This window comes from Chiloscyllium plagiosum, chromosome 24 (genome assembly GCF_004010195.1).
Source record: "Chiloscyllium plagiosum isolate BGI_BamShark_2017 chromosome 24, ASM401019v2, whole genome shotgun sequence".
In the NCBI taxonomy this organism is placed as follows: Eukaryota; Metazoa; Chordata; class Chondrichthyes; order Orectolobiformes; family Hemiscylliidae; genus Chiloscyllium; species Chiloscyllium plagiosum.
The window spans coordinates 48,618,534-48,644,911 of NC_057733.1; the positions used below are offsets into that span (position 1 = coordinate 48,618,534).

Below are 26,378 nucleotides of genomic sequence, written 5' to 3' on the forward strand. Positions count from 1 at the left end.
CATACAAGTACATTAGAGTAATAGAACAAAATGTAAAATATTGTGATCCAGTTATAGAATATACAGGGAAAGAAAAATCAGCATCAAGTCATTCAAAAGTCTGATATCAGTGGGGAAAAGCAGCAGTTTCTGAATCTATTGGTACATATTTTCAAAAACATTTGAATCTTCTGCCCAATGGAAGAGGGTTAGAGTACAACTAGGGTGAGAGGGGGTCTTAGATTACATTGACTGTGTATACTTACCACTGCCAATGGATAAAAGACTGGCTGCTGTGATGGACTGGGCAAAAAGTTGTTGCCATACCAAGTTGCGATGCATCTGGTGTCTCAGCTATTAAAAATTGCGGAGTCATTGTAGATATACTCAACTTCCTTAGCCTTCTGAGGCAGTAAAAATTAGAATGCTCTAAGCAGGAGTGGACCAGACAGATTGATGATATTTACTCCTAGGACTAGTGAGCTCTCAAATATCTCTGCCTCAGCACCATTGATACAGACAGGGCATGTCCTCCACAGTTTCCTGACATCAATGACCAGCTCCTTTGTTTTGCTGACAGAGCTTTTAAGCACCATACCACTAAAGACATTTTCTGCACTATTTTAATTGTTGTTTTGCTGATAACTTGTTAGTTGACTTAGAGATGTATGCTCTGGATCTGTTCTAATACTTACAGCTTGAGGAACTGGAGAGTTGGAGCTGAAACAATTGCAGACTGTTGATGGGTCAAAAATCCTTGAAAACCAGCTTAAATCCAGTTGACAGAATTTGAATTCAATTTAAAAAAGAAAATCTAACAATGAATTCATTGTCATCAATTTTCAGAAAAGCCCATCCGATTCACTGATGTCCTTTGGGGAAGGAAACGGTCATCTTTAGTCACATTGGCTAGACCAAGTAAAGAATTAACTACACTGCTCTGCATCTGAATGGTCCTGCTGCTCTGGCCATTTGAGAAGTGAATAAAATTAAGATTACATCTATATGGCTCAAGTCAGAGGAGGCTGTTAAGCCAGCTGTGCCATTCAATACAATTGTGGCTGATTAAGTATAACCAAAGAAATATGGCACCATTTCTAGCTTTGTTCTCAGACATTCCATCTATGATGGATGTTGCCAGAAACCAGGTTCCTTAGAGCCCGGTAACTTTTATTACCAATTTTTGAACTATGGTAGTGCCTGCAAGTGTATTACTTTGTTACCTCAACGTAACACTTTCTCCCCTCCCCCCAGGAGCTAGGGCTTTCCAGCCCTACCAAAAAACATACACTAAACTTCGCCTGACCATGAAATGGTCAGGGTTAGAATTGCTGAAGTAGGAGACTCAATTATTCAAAACTTGATAACTCATTGCTTAAGTATCCATCACATCATGCACCTTGGGTCTGTTAAAGCAGTCATGATAAATTCCTAATTACCATTACTAGTTAAGTTTAGGATTTTCAAAAGACTTTATTAATTCTAAATTGTTTCAATTAAAGAAAAACTGACTACTGCACTCCATGCCAGATGACAAGAGTACAGATACTTTAAAAAGTTGGAGTATTTACATTCCAAAGTTTAATTACAGAAGTTGAAAAATTTTATACAAAATGTACAAAGTGGATAGTCAAGGATTAAGTATGAAGTGTAGACTACATTTGACAGATACAAAATAGTGACAAATAGAAAGTAGTTAGAAATGTTGTCATTCAAAATTCAAAAGTCACAGCAGGATTCTCAGCCTGAAATGTAAAAGCTTCTTCAGTAGCATCTGGCACAACATTCTGGTCTTCCTCAGTCTAAAAGAAAGCAAACATTAGTGCTAGATTATCTTGTAAAATAAGAGTCAATTGTATTGAAGACAGAAGAAATAGCTTCCAAATAAAGTCATGGTCTAGTAACAGTTCAGGAGACAGATTTTAATCAATTCAGGTTATAGCAACAAATCTGCAAAAAGGAATCTTAGGTAATTAAAGTTCTCATTACTGGTTTGTTCAAATTCAATGTTTGTGATTAAGTGCAATTTCACCATCTTAGTGTAAGGTTTTAGATGCTGAAATAGGGGTGATCCAAGTCAAAAACAAACCATCACACTAATTTAACTCCATGACTGAAATGGCAACTTCCAATGAATGGGATGAAATTGGATTAAACTTCAAATACTTCCACTTACCTCGTCAGAAAAGTATTTTTCTATCAAGTTCAGGGAAGCTTTGTACACCTGCTCATTTTCGTGAGATTGCAGAGCTTCAATTTTATCAAGACCGCTACATTCTTCTATCATGAGACAGAGCTTATCTGTCTCATTAACTTTTTCTGCAGCCTGTGGAATAACATGCAATGAAAACCAGGCTTTGAGTTAAGTATGAATACTTACTATGGGTTAATTCTAAGTTATGCATCAAAGCTTGCAATCTTGCCAGATATAATTTAAAACATCACCCCTCCTGGCCTTGTTGCTTAGTTCCATAGGGGAGTACAATTTAGACATGTCAAAATCACCAGCAAGTACTTAAAGCAAAATTTGCACAATATTAGTGTGCTGAGACAACAACCATGAGCATTTTGTAATGTTGATTTTCCCAATTAGTATGTTACAAGACGCCACTTTTTGTCGTCCCTTATTACTGCATACCAGTGTATAGCAGGAGAAAGTGAGGACTGCAGATGCTGGAGATCAGAGCTGAAAATGTGTTACTGGAAAAGCACAGGTCAGGCAGCATCCAAGGAGCAGGAGAATCGACGTTTTGGCCATGAGCCTAAAAGGCTCATGCCCGAAACATCGATTCTTACCAGTGTATAGCACTCAAGATGAAAAGGACAGCTTGTGGACCCCAGTAGTTACAGTTAAAATTTAAAAAATCTTACCAGGAATATATTAGCAATAGCATCTAAAATGACTTGGATAGTCTTGCAGTCTTTGACTGCTAACAGGGCCAATAATGGCTCAATAACTCCAGACTGAACAAGGTAGATAATTTGTTGGATTGTACCACCACTGGTATAATTTGTCACAGCCCAGACAGCTTCTTTTTGAGATTTAAAGTCGCCCTGTAAAGTAAAAGTTAAAGTGTCATACAGGTTGCTTGTAATTAATACAAAAAGTGTAGCTTGGCAGCAGCTGGAGTCAAATGACATCAGGATCCTTGTTCATTTGAAGTGAGTATGAATTTAAGATATTCAGACAGACATTGTCTGTAATGCTCCCATTGTATACATTTCAGTGTAGTACTAAAATAAAAACTAGTTGCAGCACTGAGGATTAACTCAATGAAATTACTGAGCTGTAGTGGCCGAAAAAGTTTATGCAGCATTTTGACGTGGAGGTGTCATTGCTCAATAGGAGGCTACCCATAGTTCAGGTTGCAATTAGTGATTCTTGTGGCAAGGAGAACCTTGTGCAAGCTACATTTCTAATCTAGATCAATGAAGTGTTGGAACAGTGCTTAAAAACTTAGTGTACAGTTTACCTGTTTTGTTAAGGATTGGTTGCAAGGTAGAATGATGCTCACAGCATGGGTTCAATTACCATACAGTTACTATGAAGGCCTCTCCTAATCTCTCCCCTGCCTGAGGAGTGGTGACCCTCAGGTTAAACCATTAAAACTCAGACACATCAGCCCTATGGTTCAGTAGGACTGTAAAGTTTTGTGGTCCTAATTGTCCAAGTGGAATTTCTCCTGTAAAAATTTCACTTCTCAATCCTCATGTCAAATTTAAAGACATGCACCCTTAGGATCCCATAGTACATACAGGGGAATGATGGATGATGTCAAATCTAAAGAATACCAAGTAGGAAAACTAATTGATTGCAAGCAAGCTTACTTAGGACTATAGGTTAGGTAACAAGTATTTTGAGAAAAATCCTATCATGACATTCCAAAGTCGATCAAAAACTGTTCACATGCTAGAGGTTAGTTTCCAAAAGTTAACATGACTATTGGAAAGAAACTGCCCAGACACTTTTGGACTACTCACCTTCCCAAGCAATTGAATAAGAGGTGGAACCAATCCATTGTCAATAATTGCTTGGATTTGTTCTGGCTTTCCAGCTGTAATATTAGAAATTGTCCAGGCAGCTTCCTTTTGGATATTGCTCTTTGGATGGATAAGTAGAGAACCAAAGTAGCTCAGCACACCAGAGTCAATGACAATTTGTGTCTGATCATCTGTACCAGTCACAATATTGCCCACTGCCCTGAGTCCAGGAGTCTGGAAACAAAATTAGAAAAACCATGCTTCAGCAAGTGAATTCCAGCATTAAATTCTCTTATGTCCACTCCCAGTGAAGGAAAATTAAGTTAATTACTATTAAAAAAAAAAGCAGGATGTCTCTAGTCAGATTCATTTTTCCAGTGTCAACAGTCTGAGTTACAGAAAAGTCTGCAAAAGTTAAAGTGAACTTCAAAAACCTGTATTAAAATTACTTAACATGTTTAATAGTTCAAGTCAGTTAGTTATACAGCTCAACTGACTTTGAGAAAGCAAAGCAGTGACAGATTCCTTTACTAATGTCATCCAAATTCAGTTTAACACATGCTTTACATGAATTAAAGCTAGTTTGACAAGATAGATCATTGAATTAGTACCTAAATGCTTCCTACACAAAAAATTCAGGCCAATTTAACCTTGGCCAAGGATAAGGTATTGGAGTCCAAAGGTATGCCACTCAAAAGGCATGGAGTAATCAAGGACAGTGGATTTAAGATAACATTTGCTAGCTTCTGACTAATTTGACTGAATGGAGGTAACAAGGAGGACTTGTGTAGTAGTCATCTGGTCTAAAATGAGTTTACTAAGACCCTGTCTAAAAATGTTTAGATGTCCATGGGATTAAGGGAGTGTGTACAAAAATTGGCTCAGTGACAGAAAATAAAGGCTAAAACATCTTCAATATTTGTAAGGCCACAGGGGTGCCATGAGGTGGAGTACAAGACTGCTACTTGATGGTAGTGATTTGGATTTAGTTAGGGGCAACATCAAGATGCTTGCAAATAACGAGTTAACCACTTGGTTGGCAAGCAAGCTGTAGTCTGCAAGATAGCAATGGACTGGTCAATGAGAAAGAAGGGGTAAATGGAATTAAGCCCAGAAGGGAGTTGAAACAAAGGTACAGGACTGTATAATAAGTGGGAAAATAGAAACCAAAGAGAGTTTGTGGTGCAGTGGTAGTGTCCCTGCCTTTAAGCCAGGACACGAGTTGAAGTCCCACACAAGTAGTGTCATATCAGTGACTAGTTCAACTATAAATATCTAGACATTTCAGGGTAACATTCAGATTCTAAAGTAGGGCAAGTTGGTGGTGGTGAAAACTGCACACAATTACTTTACTTACCAAAGCATAAGAGTACAGAGAAGGGAGGTGACAATAGAATGACAATTAGGGTTGGGCCACAGCTAGACACTAATTTTGGTCACCTCATTATAGAAAAAAATTCAAGAGTGGGTACAAGGAAATTTACCAGTATGTTGCTAAGACAATAAAAATTGAGCAGTGAATAGGCTGGGGATATGGTCTAAAACAGTGGAGGCTCAGGGGAAATTTGATTTAGGTGTACAAGGTTTGAGGGGCATGGAAAGAAAAGTCCTATTTTACCTTTGTGGGGAAATGACTACAGCAAGCTAAACTGAAGTTTGTAGCTACAAGGAGACAAAAAAACTACACTGTTGCAAAAAACATGAGGTAAAGACAAAAGCCCTGTACTCAGTTTTTAAAGTCTGGACACACACACTTCAATATATGTAGCCTTTAGGTGTGGGATATGGTACTGTAAAACCAGATTAAGCCAAGTTGTTTGCTACATTTGTCCAGCTAGTGTCTATACTAGAAGTTCTACATTCTCTTAATATGCAGATGATGAGTGGATGAATTTGTCTTCAGGAGGGCTAGCATAGGCAGGATCAAGTGGCCCTCCTTACAATGAAGTATGACGTGACAGTTACTGGCATCCAATACTCCCTACAAGGGACTCAAGAATTCTATTCATGTAGACATTAGAAATTCCAAATTTAATACTAATGTCTGTTACACTGAAGAATCCTTAGCCACCATACATTTGTAGTACAACCAGAGTAAGCCACTGACTTAACCATTGAAAAAGAGTGTAATAGACCTGTATAGCACAGAAGCAGACCCATTGTCCAACTTGTCCTTGCCAACTAGATATGGTAAATAATCTAGCCAGGTGCTCCAGTTTCCTCCCACAGTCCAAAGATGTGCAGGTCAGGTGAATTGGCCATGCTAAATTGCCCATAGTGTTAGGTGCATTAATCAGAAGAAAATGGATCTGAGTGGGTGACTTGGAGGGTCTGTGTGGACTTGTTGGGCCGAAGGGCCTGTTTCCACACTGTAGGGAATCTAATCTAAATTTGCCGGCATTTGGCCCATTTCCCTTAAACACTTCTATCCATATACCCATCCAGATGCCTTTAAAATGCTGCAATTGTACTGCCTCCACCAATGTTTCTGGCAGCTCCATCCACACTCACCACCCTCTGCATGAGCAAGTTGCCACTTTAAAATCTTTTCCCATATATCTTATGTAGCTCAATAGTATATTCTTGAGATTTGGTCACTTCAAGCTGACTCACCCTGCATTCCCTCAATTTAATTATTTGAAATTCAGAGAGTTAAATTTCTAATTAAAAACTTACCACTATTGATAATTCACATGATGCAAGCAACTGCACCAAGCGTGGCACAACTCCAGTACACACCACTACCTCAATGCGGTCATTTGAGCCATCTGTTAGGTAAGAGATAGCCCAGCATGCATCAGCAAGAACTTCTTTGTCATCATGGTGTAGGAGGCGTACAAGGGCTGGCAGAACCTGTTTCACTGCTTCTAAAGGTGGAGATGGGTTCTTGTTGCGGCAGAGATTTGATAGCGTCCAAGTTACATTTCGCAGATAGCTAGACTAGATATAAAAAGAGACAAATGTATTAGACAGAACAAAGTAACTTTATGCTTCAAGCTTGTCCATAATTTAAGTTACTTCATAATGGAAATTCTGCAGTTTGTCTAGACTGGCAACAGCATTTGAGTATAACTACACTGCAACACCTTTTAAGAGCAAATTATGAATAATAATTTGCATCTTTAATCAAGCAAATAAAAAGTTATTTTGCACTGAACTATGTTGAGTACTATTCTTACACCAATAATATTACCATCTTATTCTAAGAGAAGCTGCAGTACTTTAATTCTGCTTACCGATAATGCAGCTAATTCAGGAACAGCCAACAATGCAAGTAATGGGTCGAGGGCTCCACATTTGATAACCAGGTCTCTGTAATGTGATCCATCACCTAGAACAAATAGGCAGCTTGTTTTCCGCACAAAATTTTAAAAATGCTGGTCACAAGTATACAAAGCAACTGTGTTGCAGTGTTTTTACATCTTTCAGCAGTTGTCTGTATTGAAGGATGAGTTAATTATCTTTGTTTAAAAAAAGGAAAAAGCTTTCAGGCATATTCCTACAACAGTGATTACTGGAGAGAGTTAGAAGCAATGAGGAATTTTCAACAGCAACAGTGTGATGGATGGCAGTTATGGGGGCGGGGGGAGAAAAAAGGTGGGAGGAGTCTCAGATACTGTGATAGATGGCTTAACTGCATGAAAGGTAGGGGGGTAGGCACTTAGTGCAAGAGTCTACTGTGGCTATACCCATTTCAAACAAGTATGCTGTTTTGGAAAATATAGGGGGTGCTGGATTCTCAGGGGAACCTGGCACGAACAGCCAAGTTTCTGGTAGTGACACTGGTTCAATGCAACATGGGGTATGTTGGATTCCAAGCAATCAATTGTGTGTTAGGGGATTCACTAGTCTGAGATAGAGACAGAAGTTTGTGGCCAGCAGAGAGAAAAAAAAAGAGAGTTTGCGTTGCTTCCCTGGTGCCAGGATCAAGGAAGTCTCAGAGAGGGCAGAATCTTTTTGGGGGAGTGGGAGTGGTGCCAGCAAGAGGTCATTGTCCACATTGGAACCAACAACATAGGAAGGGAAAAGGGTTGAGATTCTGAAGGGAGATTAGAGTTAGGCAGGAATTTTAAAAAGGAGGTCCTCGAGACTAGTAATATCTGGAATGCTCCCAGTGCTACAAGCTAGTGAGAACAGGAATAGGAGGACGGAGCAGATGAATGCATGGCTGAGGAGCTGGTGTATGGGAGAAGGATTCACATTTTTGGATCATTGGAATCTCTTGGGGTAAAAGGTGACCTGTACAAGGAGGATGGACTGCACTTAAATTGGAAGGGGATAATATACTGGTAGTTTACTAGAGCTGCTCGGAAGAACTTATACTAATAAGGTAGAGGGGTGGGACCTAGGGAGATAGTGAGGAAAGAGATCAATCGGAGACTGGTACAGTTGAGAACAGAAGCGAGTCAAACAGTCAGGGACAAGGTAGGACTAATAAATTAAACTGCATTTATTTCAATGCAAAAGGCCTAACTGGGAAGGCAGATGAACTCAGGGCATGGTTAGGAACATGGGACTGGGATATCATAGCAGTTATGGAAACATGGCTCAGGGATGGGCAGGACTGGCAGCTTAGTGCTACTGGGGTGGGCCGGGGGAGGGGAGGGGGTGGGGGGTGTTTTTGGTAAGGAATAGCATTACAGCTGCACGCGAGGATATTCCTGGAAAAACATCCAGGGAAGTTATTTGGGTGGAACTGAGAAATAAGGGTGATCACCTTATTGGGATAAGGAATGGGCTCAAAAAGGTAGAAGACAGAGGGTGATGATGGAGAGTTATTTTTCAGACTGGAGGCCTGTGACCAGAGGAGTGCCACAAGGATTGGTGCTGGGTCCTATCCTTTTTCCCTATTTACATAACGGATTTGTAGGTGAGCAGAGGTACAGTTAGTAAGTTTGCAGATGACATCAAAACTGGATCAGTCATGGACAGCAAAGGTTACCTCAGATTACAACAGGATCTTGACCAGATGGGCCAATGGGCTAAGTATGATAGATGGGAGTTTAATTCAGATAAATGAGGTGCTGCATTTTGGGAAATCAAATCTTAGCAGGACTTATACACTTAATGGTAAGGTCCTAGGGACTGTTGATGAACAAAGACCTTGGAGTGCAGGTTCATAGCTCCTTGAAAGTGGAGTCACAGGGAGGTAGGATAGTGTAGGCAGCATTTGGTATGCTTTCCTTTATTGGAAAGAATAGAGAATAGGAGTTGAGAGGTCATGTTGCTGCTGTACAGGACACTGGTTAGGCCATTGCTGGAATATTGTGGGGGTTTAGATTAGAGTGGTGCAAGAAAAGCACAGCAATTCAGGCAGCATCCAGGAATATTGCTTGCAATTCTGGTCTCCTTCCTATCAGGAAGATGTTGTGAAACTTTAAAGGGTTCAGGAAAGATTGACGTGGACGTTGCCAGGGTTGGAGCATTTGAGCTATGGGGAGAGGCTGAACAGGCTAGGACTGTTTTCCCTGGAGCAGAGGTTGAGAGATGACCTTAGAGGTTTACAAAGTCTTGAGGGACATGGATAGCCCCTATATGGAGGGATATGGGCCAGCTGCTGGCAGGTTGGAACAGATTGGGATATCTTGTTGGCATGGGCAGGTTGGACTAAAGGTCTATTTCTTTCCATGCTGTACATCTATATGACGACTATACCAACAGCACCCCACCCCCAAAAAATGTTTTAGGATTCTACAAAGTAGACCGGTTTCCTGTATCAGGAATTATAGATTAGGGGGTTTAGGAATCCTATTATGCATTTTGGTAAAAAGGGAAAGCAATGACCTTCATGGCACAGTTTTAAGAGTGGAGGTACCTGGGAAATATTGTGCATATATCTTAGAGTGGGATATATCCAAAATAGTTTGCCAAGATAGGGATTATAGTGGAAAGGAGGTACAAGCCAGAGAAGGTATGCTGAACTTGTACTTCTGGTTAGGTCAGAACTATAGAATAGTGTATGCAGTTCTGATCAGGATTCTCCAGAGAAGAAATCTGAGGGCACAGTAGATTTGACATTTAAAAAATTAGTTACAAAACGTATGTTGAAGAAAAGGATATTTGATACATGGATACTAGCTGTTCAAAATTAGCTGTTATTCCAGAACTGGGGAAAACCAATTTAAAGGCTTGGGCAAATGGTGCCCGTTTTATTTCAATTAGAGTGACAACCATGACTTTACATCAAAAGCTTCAAGTGGCCCAGGATCTGGTCAGAAAATTAGTCTAGTCATCAGAAGGGAGTCCAAAGACTTACTCTTCCCCTGTCCCAACCATGGCTGTCCACCATCCACAAAAAAAAGGTGGAAGCTGAATTGTGATGGAACACACTGTACTATGAGATTGGTGCAGCTACACCACTTTTAAACACCATTTAGGACAAGCAGCCCAAAATTTTAGCACCCTGCTCACCATTTCTATCGTTATCATCCAGAAGATGCACTGATAAAAAAAAAACACTAAGGCTCCTTTGACAGTACCTTCCAAATCCTGACTTTTACTACAGAGGGGCAGATGTGGGAATACTCAACTTTTAAGTTCCTCCTAAAGCCACACTATCCAGAGTAAGCTCTTTCTTCACTGCTGAGTCAAAACTGCTTTTGACATTAGATGCACCTATAGACCTTTTAGACAATTCAAGGCAGCAGAGCACCATCACCTTTCCCAGATGGTTGAAGGGACAGTATAAGTGCCACCCTAGCCAGTGAAGCTCACATTACAAGTGATTAAAAAGACTATGTCATTGATCCCCAATCTAGTGAAGAAAGTTACTTGCTCCTTGTTGTTGAGGGTATAGTACACAATTCAAATGCTATATTTGTCAGTTAAATGAACATTTCCACCATAAAAAAAAAGTTACCTGCAATATTTCCTAAAGCCCATACTGCTTGTTCACTGATGTGTGGATGTGGTGATGCCAACAGATTGATGAATGCTGGAATTGCACCACCATCAACAACAGCCTTTGTCTGATCAGAAGTTCCAGAAGCTATGTTGGTGAGGGCCCATGCAGCTTCAAACTGGATGGGGCTACAATTAAAGTTCCCAAGGAATCCTACAAATTTGGGGATTAGTCCAGCTTGAATAATTTTATCAATGGGAGGATGTTTCTCCCTAGAGAGTAGCTTCCTGGAAAAAGAAGGAATACTTAAATATACTGACAAGAGAACTGCTGAAAATTAAAGTTAGAAATGCAAGCTCCAACAGAAACAAAAAAAGGGTTTAGAATCAACCTTCTAAATCAAATATTCAAATTTAGATTCCAAAACCCTCAGTATTATGTCAATGTTGACTAGAGTTAAGAGTCACAATCAGGTTATAGTCCAACAGGTTCATTGTAATTAAAGCTTCTGGAGTGCTGCTCCTTCAGGTAGGTCAGGCCAGATCTAGTAGCTTACTAGAAATGGTCTTCGATCCAGCCCTACTAGCTAACTAATGAAGGAGCAGCAACCCAAAACTTTTACTTTTAAGATGAACCTGTTGGACTATAACTTGCTTTTGAGACTTTTAAACTTTGTCCACCCCAGTCCAACACCAGCACCTCCATGTGCGAGTTTGCAAAGATAGGAATGTTTGACAACTGGACCACCGTAACCAATTAGGTGGCAAAAGTCCATTTGGTCAACCCTAGGTAAGGGAGCATTCTTGCATGGACTCAGTATTGTGCACAGTTCTGATCACCACACCATGGGAAGGGTGTGGAAGTGTTGGATGTAGGTTTGCTCACCGAGCTGGAAGGTTCATTTCTAGATGTTTTGTCAGCCTACTAGGTAACATCTTCAGTGGGCCTGAGGCAAAGCAATGCTGATAATTCCTGCTTTCTATATATGCTCGGGTTGATGATGTTACTTCCTGTTCTTTTTCCCAGGGTGTGGTAGATGGGGTCTAACTCTGTTGACAGAGTCCTGGTTGGAATGCCATGCTTCTAGGTATTCTTGAGTGTGTCTGTTTGGCCTGTCCTAAGAATCATCAGCAGTGCTTCACCTGAGGCCCACTGAAGATGTTGTTACCTAGTAGGGTGACAAAACATCTGGAAATGAACCTTCCAGCTCAGTGGGGCGAGAGGGTGACCAGGATTGGAATGCATTACTCTTACTGAGGGGGTTGGACAAACAGATTTTCCATTAGTGCCGGAAGCTGATGGGCAACCTGACAGACGTACATAAATAAGGTATAGATAGGGTGGATGGTTAGTCTGAACTAAAGTCAAGGTTTCATTAGATACAGATGGACAAAAACAGCCTTCTAAATCAGAATGTAGATATACCTACTAGATTAAGGTGCAAACCTTTACCTATTCTTGAGAAAAAAGACAGGGCATTGACTGAACTGTCAGCAGGGGAGCACTTTGGGGCCAGTGACCACAATTCTACTAGTTTGAAGATATGATGGAAGAGGAGGACTGGATTTAAAAGTTAAAATTCTAAAGTGGAGAAATACTGTCAAAATTAGCCTTAGACAAGAAATTGCTAAAGGTGATTGGGGAGAGATGTCTGCAGGTAAAAGATGGCTAGAAAATGGGAAGCTTTCAAAAAAAGTTAGAAGGCAGAGTCTATAGGTTCCTATTAGGATGAAGGGCAAGCCTGGTAAGTGTACAGAATATTGGATGACTAAAAAGTGGTGATTTTGGCCAAGGAGGAAGCATATGTCAGACAGTAAAGATCAAGTGAATCTTTAGATTACAGACAGTAGGAGTATTCTTAAAGGAAAAATCAGAAGGGCAAAGACAAGATCACTTTGGCAGATGGGGTTAAGGAGAATCCAAAATGGATTTTATAAATGAAAAAAAGTGGGTAACTCTGATTACAGCCCCTTAAAAGATCAGCAAGGCAGCCTGTGTGGAACTGCAAGAAGATACTGTTCAAGTGTTTACTGTTAAGGATATGGAAGATAGGCAGTGAGGAAATCAATATTTTGAAGAATGTCTATTCGATATGGTGGGACTGGACAGTTTAAAAACACTTGGATAAATCCCTGGGATTGGATCATGTGTACCCTAGAACTCTGGGCACTAGGGAAGCAATTGCTGGGCCCCCTTGCTGATATCACTGGCTACAGGTGATGTGCCAGAAGACTGGAGGCCGACTCTGGTGGTGCCACTATAAGAAAGGTGGCAAGGAAAAGCCAGGGAACTACAGACGAATGAGCCTGTTTGAGGGAATCCTGAGGGACGGATTTACAAGTATTTGGAAAGGCAAAGATAGTCAACATGGCCCTATGCATGGTAAATGTTTTCAATAACTTTAGTTTAAAGTATAATGAAGCAGATTGATAAGGGCAGTATGGTGTACATTATCTACAGACTTCATTAGCACATGAGAAAAGGTGCTCATGATAGGCCGGTTAGCAAGGTTAGAGATCACGTGGAATACAGGGAGAATTGGCTCAAAAAGGTAGAGGGTGGAGGGTTGGTTTCAGACTGGAGGCCAGGAACTAATGGTGTGCCACAAGAACTGGTGCTGGGACCAGTGCTTTATCATTTAAAACAGTTTGGATGTGAACATAGTGAGGTATAGTTAGTAAGTTTGCAGGTGAAATTGAACAGTGTAGATAGTGAAGAGAATTACCACAATATAACAGGATCTTGATCAGATGGGCCAGTGGACTGAGGAGTGATAGATGGATTTTAATTCCAATAAGTGAGGTGCTGCATTTTGCAAAGACAATCAGGACACGACTTATACACTTCATGGTAAGTGTTGCTGAACAGACCTGGGAGCACAGGTTCATAACTCCTTGAGAATGGAGTGAAACACAGGATAGCAAAGGTGGTGTTTGAGAAGTTTGCCTTTATTGGTCAGTGAATTCAATGTGGGAGTTGGGAAGTGGTGTGGCTGTACAGGACATTGGTTAGGCCACTTTTGGAATATTATGCACAACTCTGGTCTCCCTCCTATAGGAATAATGCTGTGATGTTTGAGGGGATTCAGAAAAGAATCAAGGATGTTGCCAGGGTTGGAGGTTTTGAGCTAAAGGGAGAGGCTGAGTGACCTTAGTTTTGTAAGAGTTCTTTTCTTGGGCAAGGCAGTCCAAAACTAGAGAGCATATTTTAAAAGGGGATAGGGGCAAGTTTAAAAAAACCTAAGGAGCAACTTTTTCAGAGGGTGGTGAATGATTTGTCAGAGGAAGTGGAGGAGTTTGATATAAATTACATTTAAGGCATCTGGATGATTGATCAGAAAAGATAGGAATATGGGCCAAATGGGACTAGACAAATTTAGGATCTCTGGTCCAACTCAAGCATGCTGACAAAAGGGTCTGTTTTTAATGCTCTGCCTCGGACTCCCAATGGATCCGAAGCGTTGGTTGGCATCAGGACAGATCAACTATTTGACTTCTGAAATAGTGTTAAGTAGTGTGGCTCCTGAGAATTAGCAACCATTTTGACACAAACTGGTCTTTCAGGACAAAGCTAGAACTGCTGACATGCCCACTCAAGTGCATTAAGTGTGTTATAAACAACCTTGCAACTAGAGAAGCATTGTTTTCCCCAAACCTCACTAGTTCAGCATGATACAACTCATGGGATCAATCTTCCCGATTTGATGCTAGTCACTGATTCTTGCAGAACCTGGTGCAAAGTGTTTGCGATTCCTCAAGCCCAGCTTGATAAAACATCTGGGACCACAACCTGGGCAGCAGTGCTGAGGAAGTAGTGCTAACCAGAGACATGTTCAATTCCTACTTCAGGCAATTCTGGAGTTTGCACATTCTCAGTGTCTGTGCGGGTTTCCTCCGGGTGCTGTGGAGGTTAGGTGAATTAGCCATGCTAAATTGCCCATATAGTGTTTAGGTGAAGGGGTAAGTGTAGGGGAATGGGTGTGGGTGGGTTCCACTTCAGCACTAAGTAATCTAAAAACCTGTGCTGACCAGTGATATCACAAAACCCATGACTTTGACTAGTGGTCAGCCCCTGCTTAAGATACTTTATAAAGCAACATGTTGTATTACTTTGGACAACAACTTTCCCACAGATGAAATCTTCCCCATGGCTATGTAATGGAGTCTGTTAATGCTCAAGGTCTGATTCCCAAGAATTTCTTCAACAGGTAGTTTCATTGGTTTGCTGCTGATTCAGGTGGCCATTTTGTGCCCAATGAAAATCATTCCCTTAATTGACAGTTTTCTTCAACTGCAAGACATCCAATTAAAATCTTGTTTCATAACAGCATTTATTAAAACACCTCAAATATAGTAATAAATTAGAGTCATTTTTACTATTAGTATTAAGATTGGCAACATGATATGGCCTGGTTCCTTGAAATATATATCCAAGTCTTACAAGTGCTTGAATTGGTACTTTTATCATGTTTATTTCAGAATAAACTCAAGTATCAGAAATGACATCAACTGTCAAATTTAGATTAGACATTTCCACATTACATTCTAATCTGATGTCTAATTGCTGTTGCACCATAAGTTGAGAAACTGGGCACCAGACTGAATTACTTTTAAAGATTCTAGTATTTTAAAGATTCAAATTTTTATCTAGAGTGAAAGACACCCATTCTTACCTAGCAGCCTGTGTTGCTTGGAGTTGAGTTTCCAAATAATTGCTCTGGATACCTTGGATTATTTCATCCAAACTCATAGGCACCTGATTTTAATGAAAAAAAGTTTAGTGAAAAAAGTTATTAATCTAAAAAGTTAAGATGATTCCTTAAAGTATTACATTACCTGGATATTGTTCTTCTCTTGAAGTGGAGATATATTTTCATCAGGGAAACTATTCACGTTCCTCTTTTTAAATAGTTGATCATCTTTTTTAGCCTTCCGCAGCTCAACGTTGGTTTCGATTCTCCTGCGTCTCAACTCCTTTTGAAAAAAAGAGCAGAACCAATTAGGCCATTTGCTGATGGAGATCATTAAACGGTTATAACTTAAAAATAAGACAACTCACATTAGCGTCTTTACCCTTGTTCTTAAACTTGGTTAGGCGGCTGAAGGCATTCTCGTTGACAGTAGTTGACATATTTCAACTTCAAGTAACTTGGCAAAGACTCTACGAAACAAAGTTAATCATAAAAAGCGTGCTTCAACTGGCGGGGCAGATTTTTAGATACTTCAGAAAAATACTTTGCAATGTAGATCAGTTAATAATTCTGTTAAAGAGAAAAATGTCTCACCTAGATTAACAAATTCCAACATTCATATAGATTATTTGTTTTATCTAAACAAAGTTTTATAGCGAGAAACGGAACAGGTCTTACATGCGGATGTTGAGACAAAGATTTAAGGGGAGAGATTCAACTAAACTATTGGCGTTAGAATTGTAATTAATCAGAAAAAAAATAATGCTAAATGAGAACAAGTTTAGATAATATTAACACTTACAAAATGCTTGCAACAGAACGATTAAACCAGCCGATGTATAACCTCGTGTCAGTAATACTAAAACCAACAGAAGTACAAGCTGAGCAGCCGCTCCATCTATTTAAACCTGCCAGGTTGCCCGGCTCCCATTGGTCCATTCGATTCAAAGCAATTTTTCAATTGGCTGATTTGAAAGAAGCTGAGGATGCGGTTGGATGTATTTCCATACCAACCGCACAGCCAATCAAGTAAAAGATATTAAAAATGCTACTCCATGGACAGCGCCACATGAGGCGCGGTCTTTTGTTGTTTTGCGCGTTTAAGGGACTTGAAACATCACTTCCCTTTTTTCCTCCTGTTTTTCCACGTGGTGTAAAAAAACCGCTGGTTTAGGAATAAAAATTATTGGAAACACTTCCGAAGTCATGATTTTGCCCACATATTGTAACATCTTCTGAAAACTTCAAGTCTTGGGTGGTTGACCGTCCGGTAATTCAGGAGGTAAAAACAATGACTGCAGATGGTGGAAACCAGATTTTGGATTAGTGATGCTGGAAGAGCACAGCAGTTCAGGCAGCATCCGAGGAGCTTCGAAATCGACGTTTCGGGCAAAAGCACCCCGTCCGGTAATTCATACCGGATAACATAGTTTTATGTCCTGTGCCTTAGTACGTTTACAGCAAAGAAGGGGTCTGTTCTTGGTTCTTCCCCAGAGGCAAATTCGTACTATGTGATTAAAGTTGAACTTGATTTCATATTTTTGTCCCACAATCAACCCCAATCAACAAACCAAAACTTCCCGAGAGACCAGTTCCTGCAATGGAGTGAAGGTAATAAGAACTCTGGAGGCATGGGGTGAGGGTGGGGAGATTGCTGCTTTATGCCTGAGAGGTGTGGGAATACATCACAAACGGTTAGCTCAAGTGTGGGACAGTGCAAAACAGTTATTCAGTCGTAGAGTCGTACAGACATGGAAACAGACCATTCCAACTCGTTCATGCAGACAGTGTTTCCCAAACTAAACTAGTCCCATTTGCCTGCATTTGTCCCATATCCCTTTAATCCTTTCCTATTCATGTACCTGTCCAAATGTCTTTTAAATGTTATAACTGTACCTGCAATACCATTTCCTCCCAAAGTCCATTCCACATAGGAAATACCCACTGAAAAAGTTGTTTCTCTGGTCCCTTTTAAATATTTTTCCTATCATTTAAAATATGCCTCCTGGTTTTGAAATCCCCCACCCCAGGGAAAAGACCTTTGCTATTTACCTTATCTGGGCCCCTCATGATTTTACAAACCTCAAGATTGATTGATTGTTGTCACATGTATTGAAGTATAGTGAAAAGTGCTGTTTTCCATGCTATACAAGCAGATTGTGCAGGTCACCCCTCAAGGTCCTACACTGCAGTGAAAATAAAGTCCCAGTTTATCCAGCTTCACCTTATAACTCAAATCCTTCAGTCCTGGCAACATTCTGGTAAATCTTTTCTGAATCTTCTCCAATTTGTTAATATCCTTCCCATAGAAGGGCAACCAGAACTGTAATCAGTAGGTGAAGGGGTAAATGTAGGGGAATGGGTCTGGGTGGGTTGCGCTTTGGCGGGTAGGTGTGGACTTGTTGGGCTGAAGGGCCTGTTTCCACACTGTAAGTAATCTAATCTAATCTACTCCTAAAGTGGCCTCAGCACCTTGCACTGCCTGTACACTCATGACTGTGTGGCCAAATTTTGTCCTAACTCCACCTACAAGTTCACTGATGACACCACTGTTTTAAGTCAAATTTCAAACAATGACAAGACAGAATACAGGAAAGAAATAGAGTACCTGGTGGCATGGTATAAAGATAACAATCTCTCCCTCAGCATTAGCAAATCAAAAGATCAGGTCATTGACTTAAGGAGGCAAAGTAGAGGGCACACTCCTATCTACATCAATGGAGCTGAGGTGAAGATGGTTGAGAGCGCCAAGTTTCTAGGACTGACAATCACTAACAATCTGTCCTGATTCATCCACGTTGATTTGACAGTCAAGAAAGCACAACAATATGCCTCTTCTTCCTCAGGAGGCTAAGGAAATTTGGCATGTCCGTAAAGACTCTTACCAATTTTCATAGATGCACCATAGAAATCAGTCTATCCAGATGTATCATGGCTTGTTATAGCAACTATTCATCCTAGGACCGAAATAAACTATAGAGAGTTGTGAACACAGCCCAGTTCATCATGCAAGCCAACTTTCCATTCATTCATTCTTGCTGCCTTGGAAAGGCAGCCAACATAATCAAAGACCCTGCCCACCCTGGTTATAATCTCTTCCAATCTCTTCCATCGGACAGAAGATACAAAAGCTTAAACACATGAACCTACAGATTCAAGAACAGCTTCTTCCCCGCTGTTAAAATTTAAAATTTAATGTTGATCTTGCTCTTTGTGCACTTTCTCTGCAATATAACATTGTATTCCTTGCTCTGTTCTATTACCCCTATGCACTTTATATTGTATGATCTACCTGTACTATGCACAAAACAAAAGCTTTTCACTGTACCTAGTACATGTGACAGTAATAAATCAAATCAAATCATCAACGCCCTGTACAAATGTCTTAACTCCTATACTCAATGGTCTGAACAATGAAGGCAAATGTGCTAAACACCTTCTTAACCATCCTGATTACCTGTGACACAAATTTCAAAGAACTATGTACTTGAACCCCAAGTCTCTCTGTTTGACAACACCACCCAGGGGCAAACTATTAACTGTATAAGTCCTGCCCTTGTTTGTTTTACCAAAATGCAATGCCTTGTGGTTCTCTGAATTAAATTCCATCTGCCACCCCTCAGCCCATTGGCCCAATTGATTAAGAACCTTTGTAATCTGAGATAATTTTCTTCACTGTTGACTATATCACCAATTTTTGTATCATCTGCAAACCTACTAAGCATGCCTCCTAAATTCTTGTCCAAATTGTTTATATGAATGAGAAACAAAAGATTCTAGATTTAGATTTAGGTTTTATTGTCACGTACACTGAAGTACGGGTACAAGAGTACAGTGAAAAGTGTACAATGTTGCCACACATGTTGCCATATTGGGTACAAAGTGCCTAGGTACAAAATCTTAGTTACGAAAGTAGAAAATTTAAGAAATAAGTTAAGAAATTCAGTAATACAGACTACTTAGCATAAAAGTAGAAAAATAAAAAATAATGTAAAATGGCAAACAGTACAGTCCTTTCTTAAGCTATGGGCATGCAGATGCTCCAAGAGGGCTCGCTCTCCCCCATGATGCCATGCTTTTACAGAATTGGTCTAAGATCCACCTGGGCACGTCAGGCTTCACCACCGCTCACAAGGCTTTTGCCCCAGCTGCTGCCATGTTCCATCACTGCTGCTGCCTCCACAGCCTCCAAAAGGTAAGTAAGGAAGAGTAAAAGCTAAAAATAAAACTGAGAAAAGAAAATAAAAAAGGTAAAAGGGAAAGCAGGCAGAATGGATGAGAACCGTGCTCAACAGCCCAGACAGTGCTTACTCCACCATCCCTAATCTTGAACAGAACCATCCCTAATCTTGAACAGAATCGTCCATCTATCCCAGTCCTTGCCTCTCCAAATGCATGTAAATTTTATCTCTCAGAATCCCCTTTAACAACTTACCACCACTGATATCAGACTCACTGATCTTTAATTCCTAGACTTCTCCTTACAGCCTTTCTTAGATAAAAGCACAACATTAGCCGCCCTCCAGTCCTCTGGCACCTCGTCCTCTGGCACCTCATCCTTGGCTGCAGATGATAAAAATATATCTGCTAGGGGCAGAGATATTTCTTTCCTAACTTCCCACAATGTCCTGGGATATACCTAATCGGCTTCTGTAGATTTATCCATCTTTAAGTGTTTAAGACCTCCAACAGCTCCTGTTCTGTAATATACAGTGCTTTCAAGACATCAATATTTGTTTCCCAAGCCTCCATGCCTTTCTCCACAGTAAAAACGGACATAAAATATTCATTTAGTATCTCTCCTATCTCCTGTGGTTCCACACATAGATGACCTCATTGATCTTTAAGGGGTGCTATCTTTCCCAAATTGCTCTTTCGCTCTTAACATACTTGTAGGATGTCTTTGGATTAACCTTAATCTTATTTGCTAAGACTTTCTCATATCCCCTTTTTGCCCTCTTGATTTCTCTCTCAAGAATATCCTTACACCTCTTCTACTCTTCAAGAGATGCACTAGATCCCATTTGTCTATATCCAATATATGACCCCTTCTTATTCTTGACCAGAGCCACAATATCTCTATTCGTCCATTGTTCTCTACGCTTACCAGCCTTACCCATTACTCTAACAGGAACATAATGCCTCTGAACGCTCATTATCTCTCTTTTGAAAGCCTCCCATTTGCCTGTCATCCCTTTATTTGCGAACAGCCCACTCCCATCAACTTTTGAAAGTTCCTGTCTCATATCATCAAAATTTGCCTTACTCCAATTAAGACCTTTAACTTTTACACAAGGCCTATCCTTTTCAATAACTATTTTAAAACTAATAGAATTATGATTACTGATCGCAAAGTGCTGTTCCAGTAACACATCAGACACTTTCCCAGCCTTTAAGAGAAGATCAAGTTTTGCACTTTCTCCAGTATTTATAAATGTATAAATTTCTCAATGTATTTATAAAGAAATTTTTCTTGAATGCATTTAACAAATGCAAGCTCTTAACACAATGGCAATCCCAGTCTATCACGACATTTTAATTGTATAAGACACCTGAAAAGGTTAATTGACATTACCAGGACATAAAGGACTGTTGGATTGCGTGTAGCGTAATTGTAGTGTTTAAATCCTACCTACTCCAGAAGTGTATAATAAATCACATTTGAACAGGTTGATTAAAATATCTAGAAAGGATTGAGATTGAGCCTATCTTTAGAATATTTTGAGTTGGCATCCATCCCCAATTAGCGTCAGTCACTTTGACTAATACCTATAAAGAGGATAGTTAGCAGGGGAATCGACCCTAAATCTCCGAGATCATTCTAATGGATACAACCACAAGATGGTACAGCAATGTGCATTTCAAATAGATAGTGCCATCCTGAAGAAATCTTGGGGAGCTTTACAAAAGCAATGGAAAAAAGAAGGAAAATCTTGCAGTCTGAAAACTGAATGTATTTTTAAATATTCAAGAGTCTGTCAGCTTTTGTGAAAAAAGCACCCTGCAGTCAAAAATAATTGTGAAATAATTACCTGTACTAAGCCTGCCTCTAGAAGCCCAAAACAACTAGAAATAGTGAGAAATATTGAAAATGCTTGTGTAAACCACAATGAGATTCACTACAATTAGTTGGGGAAAGTGTGAATCATAAACCTGGGATCCGGGAGTAGATTTCAGACATTCAATATGAATTTAGTTCCTTAGAGAAAGAGTGAAAATGTTCATATGTAAAGGAAAATTCTAGGCTGAGCAGCTAAACCAATGTTGTTATATTCATTTAAAATTATGAGAAAAAGCTATTAAATATATCTTTGCAAAAGGGCTCTCATAAAAATAAAACTTAAAATGGCAGCATAATTTAACTACTTGGCGCGAAGAGTTTATTAAAAATCAAAACTGAAAGAATTGTGGATGCTGCAATCAGAAACAAAAACATAAGTTGCTGGAAAAGCTCAGCAGATCTGGCAGCATCTGTGCAGAGAAATCAAAGTTAATGTTTTGGGTCCGGTGACCCTTCCTCAGAAGCTCTGACCTAAAACATTAACTTTGATTTCTCTGCACAGATGCTGCCAGACCTGCTGAGCTTTTCTAGCAACTTATGTTTTTGTTATTAAAAATCAATTTAAGTTTGTGGTCTCTTACTCAATATCTGAAAATTGCTTTCTAATGTGGTCAGAACTATCTATAGCTCTAAGTTTGATTTATAATTCTATGTTGTATACGTTAAGAAGGGAAGGACATAGTTTAAATTTTTAAGTGGAATCTCAAGTAGATAGGATAGTGAAGAAGGCGTTCAATATGCTTTCCTTTGTTTGTCACAGCATTGAGTATAGTAGTTGGCTGTACAGTACATTGGTTAGGCCACTTTTGGAATATTGTGTGTAATTATGGTCTCCCTCCAATAGGAAGGATGTTGTGAAACTTGAGACGTTTCAGAAAAGATTTTCAAGGATGTTGCCAGGGTTGGAGGGTTGAGTTATAGGAAGAGGTTGAATAGGCTCGGGCTGTTTTCCCTAGAGTGTCAGAGGCTGAGAGGTTACCTTATAGAGGTTTATAAAATCATGTGAGGCATGGATAGGGTAAATAGACAATATCTTTTCTTGGGCTGGGGGAGTCCAGAACTAGAGGGCATAAGTTTAGGGTGAGGGGGAAAGATTTAAAAGGGACATAGGAGGCAACGTTTTAATGCAAAGGGTGGTGCACGTGTGGAACGAGCTGAATCATGTGAGGCATGGATAGGGTAAATAGACAATATCTTTTCTTGGGCTGGGGAGTCCAGAACTACAGGGCATAAGTTTAGGGTGAGGGGGAAAGACTTAAAAGGGACATAGGAGGCAACGTTTTAATGCAAAGGGTGGTGCACGTGTGGAACGAGCTGCCAGAGGAAGTGGTGGTGGCTGGTACAATTACAACATTTAAAAGGCATCTGGATGGGTAGATGGTTAGGAAGGGTTTAGAGGGATATGGGCCAAATTCTGGCAAATGGGACTAGATTAATTTAGGATATCTGGTCAACATGGATGATTTGGACGAGTTAAAGAAAAGAAGCCATGGGGTGAATAGTACAAGGGATGAAGAGAGGAAAGAAATGAGGATGTTGCCTACACAATTTCCCATACTTTTGGGATACAGGGACAGAAATAGCTTTCCTTTGGAAAGAGAAATCTATCCAGAAACAATGTGAGTATACATGTTCTTTTATATGGAAGTAGGACATTTACAGTGAAAACATCTGCAAGAGCAGCAGTTGTTTAACTCCAGAATAGTCAGAGCAGAATAAAGAAAATCCTGACTGTTTCAGTGTCAGTAAGAGATACTTCAAAGCAGAAGGCTATGAAAGAGGAGTTTAAAGAATCTACTGTAAGAAATAAATTAGCTGCTGGTTTAAGGGACTCATGAAGGGACTTTGAGTAAAGAATGCTAAGATTTGCTGGAAAGAAATCAAGTGCAGTGCACCAACTGAAGAAGGAAATTTTAGGTGGAAATATGGTGACCCTTCACTGGTGTTTAAGTTTCTGGGTGGTTGGTGTTGAGGGCAAGAGTACTGAATCTTTATATCTGACATTTGTAATAAGACCATTCCAACTAGTTGTAAACGACATAGTTTGTGCTGAATCTCACATCTTTTTGGCTAATTCTAAGTTGGGTTGAGTTTTTTGGTGTCTTTCACTTTCCTATCTCTTTTGTCATATCTTACCAAATGTACCACAATAATTTGGAGATAGTGAGGACTGCAGATGCTGGAAAGTCAGAGTTGAAAAAGTGTGGAGCTGGAAAAAGCAGGTCAGGCAGTATCTGAGAAGCATGGGAGTTGACGATTCAGGTCGGAACCTTTCATCAGGACACAATAATTACTTATCACACCCCTATGGATTCTCTCATGTCTGATTCTGGCCCCATCTTACAACACATTGTTCCCAGAACAACTCACCACTCAGTAGATATCCACTGAAAAAACAGTATTATTTGTGCTTGTGCCATCTTTGAAAGGCCACAGTGGTCCTGAACTAGCATTGGCAATCAGGCATTGCCCCTCCTTGGCAATGTCATGGGAGATCAGCTGCAAAGCCACACTGCCCATGGCACATAACTAATGGAGCTGACATTTCTCACACGTACACCTCCAATTTCTCAACCTCATCACTGTTGAACAGTACACTACATACATTTTACTGTGCAGCTAAAAATATTCTTAAAGATGCAATAACAGTGCAACACTGCTTTCTAAGTTTAAAACAATATGAATATCCCAGAGAAGATTACAAAACTGTACAAATTGTCCATATTGTTAAAAGGTGCGCACAGCCTATTAGAAATAAGGGAAAAGTGGTAAGAATTAACTGTCCTTTCCTTCACCTTGGGAGAAAATAAAAATATTGTTTTTCAGTTCAGAGTATTTCAACAATCTTTAAACATTCGAAAATTGTTTTTTCAAAATTAGTAGGACAATTTTGAAATATTTAAAATCCTTTCAACTTTAATGAATGGAAATTTTATAAAATTTCTGTAAAAGAAAATATAAAGATACAAATAAAATAATTTTGAAGCAACAAAGCTTAATCACAAAACCTTGCGAACAATTCAGCTTCATTATCAGGTAATTAAAGAAAATAATTTTATTTTTCAAATATGTTTTAACACATGAACAGGAAGGGCTGAAAAGCCTCTTACAATGCTGTAATACTTTATGAATACACCTGTATATAAAGTTGACAATGATCAAAAAAATTTAAATAGCTAACTGGGTCTGCTTTATCCTTTTATTTTTATTCCAAAGTGTTTTTACACACAAGTGAGCAACTTTCCCATCATCAAAATCACCAATACTTTTTACTTTTCCATTTTCTCTTTGAATCTGTTGGGCCCTTTATAAAGGGCTCAAGTGTTGACTTCCAGCTCAGAAGTCCTGTTACCAAAGGAACTCATACTCAACAAGCTCCACAGGGAGATTTGTTAGTGATTCCCCATCGGCCTTGTAGGGGTTATCACTGTGTACAAAGTTCTGAGGGACATAGAAATGGTAGATAGGGAGAACTCTTTCCCTGGAGCAGAGGGGTCAATAAATGGGGTACAGTTTTAAGATAAGGAGCAGGAAGTTTAGAGGGTGACTTGAGTAACATTTTTTAGTCCAGAGGATTGTGCATATCTGGAACTCACTGCAGGGTGGAAGTAATGAGAAGGAACCCTCAAGACAGTTAAGAACTATTTAGTTGACCATTAGTAGCATACAAGACTACTGGCCATTTGCTGGAAAATAGGATTAGAATAGATGTTTGATGACCAGCACAGACAAGATGGGCTGAAGGGCTCTTTCTCTGTTCTAAAAGCTCTGCTCTAGAGAAGAGTAGCCTTTGTCATTTCTACTGTATACCAGTGGTACAGTAAAAACAAGACAGCATTCCTCCAGTACTGAGGGTGCTACATTGACAGCACAAACAATTGTAGTCATGATTTGGAGACGCGGTGTTGGACTGAGGTGTACAAAGTTAAAAATCACACAACACCATGTTCAAGTTCAACAGGTTTATTAGAAAGCACTAGCTTCCGGATATACACTAGCAATCTGGGTCTTTTTCAATATATAATTTCAGTTACATCACACTGTAAATTTTTGCTATATTCTATGTCTTACAATCTTATTCTCCACAATCACCTAATGAAGGAGCAGCGCTCCGAAAGCTAGTGCTTCCAAATAAACCTGTTGGACTATAACCTGGTGTTGTGTGATTTTTAATTTACACAATCATACACAGCATAAAGTGCATAAGAAGTGCAAAACATGCAAGTTACGGTGTAACAGTAGAATGATGAATAATAGACATTTTTTCTGGCAACAATATGAAAGAATTTCAGATGGGAAAGAGTCCAATTATACTGTGTTAAGGAGCCTGATGGCTTGGGGAAAGAAACTGTTGCACAGTCTGGCCATGAGAGACCGAATGCTGCAGTATCTTCTATCAGATGGTAGGACGGAGAAACGTTTGAGTGAGGGGTCTTCCACAATGCTCTTAGCCTTTCGGATGTAGCATGTGAAGTAAATGTCTGTAATGGAGAGAAGAGAGACCCCGATGATTTTATCAGCTGTCCTCACTATCCGTCTTACGATCTGAGATGGTGCAATTACCGAACCAGGCACTGATGCAGTAGCTCAGGGTACTCTCACTGAACCCTCTGTAGAATGTGATGAGGATGGGGGTTGGGAGGTGGGCTTTCCTCAGCCCGCGCAAAAAGTAGAGATGCTGCTGGGCTTTCTTGACTATGGGGAGAAAGTGAGGTCTGCAGATGCTGGAGATCAGAGCTGGAAATGTGTTGCTGGAAAAGCGCAGGTCAGACAGCATCCAGGGAACAGGAGAATCGACGTTTCGGGCATAAGCCCTTCTTCAGGAA

The 26,378-nt window shown here is 39.9% G+C and overlaps 1 protein-coding gene across 1 annotated transcript; it reads right to left on the reverse strand.

Moving 5' to 3' along the window:
• Window positions 1-1,432: 1,432 nt before the first annotated feature.
• kpna2 (karyopherin alpha 2 (RAG cohort 1, importin alpha 1)) lies at window positions 1,433-16,401 on the reverse strand. The gene is made up of 11 exons (XM_043715045.1): window positions 16,294-16,401; window positions 15,860-15,961; window positions 15,637-15,774; window positions 15,474-15,556; window positions 10,820-11,088; window positions 7,197-7,291; window positions 6,637-6,900; window positions 3,961-4,194; window positions 2,851-3,033; window positions 2,156-2,305; window positions 1,433-1,781 (listed from the first exon to the last, which is right to left on the reverse strand). The coding sequence occupies exons 2-11, from the start codon at window positions 15,929-15,931 to the stop codon at window positions 1,692-1,694; spliced, it is 1,578 nt and encodes a 525-aa protein (XP_043570980.1). The 5' UTR covers window positions 15,932-15,961; window positions 16,294-16,401; the 3' UTR covers window positions 1,433-1,691.
• Window positions 16,402-26,378: the final 9,977 nt, after the last annotated feature.

Excerpts from the sequence above, each read along its gene's own strand:
- kpna2 (XM_043715045.1), bottom strand. The coding sequence starts at position 15,931 with ATGTCAACTACTGTCAACGAGAATGCCTTCAGCCGCCTAACCAAGTTT. Across the intron at positions 15,775-15,859 it reads ACAAGGGTAAAGACGCTAAT|GAGTTGAGACGCAGGAGAAT; the intron begins GTGAGTTGTCTT and ends TTTTTTCAAAAG. Across the intron at positions 3,034-3,960 it reads TTATTCAATTGCTTGGGAAG|GGCGACTTTAAATCTCAAAA; the intron begins GTGAGTAGTCCA and ends TTTACTTTACAG.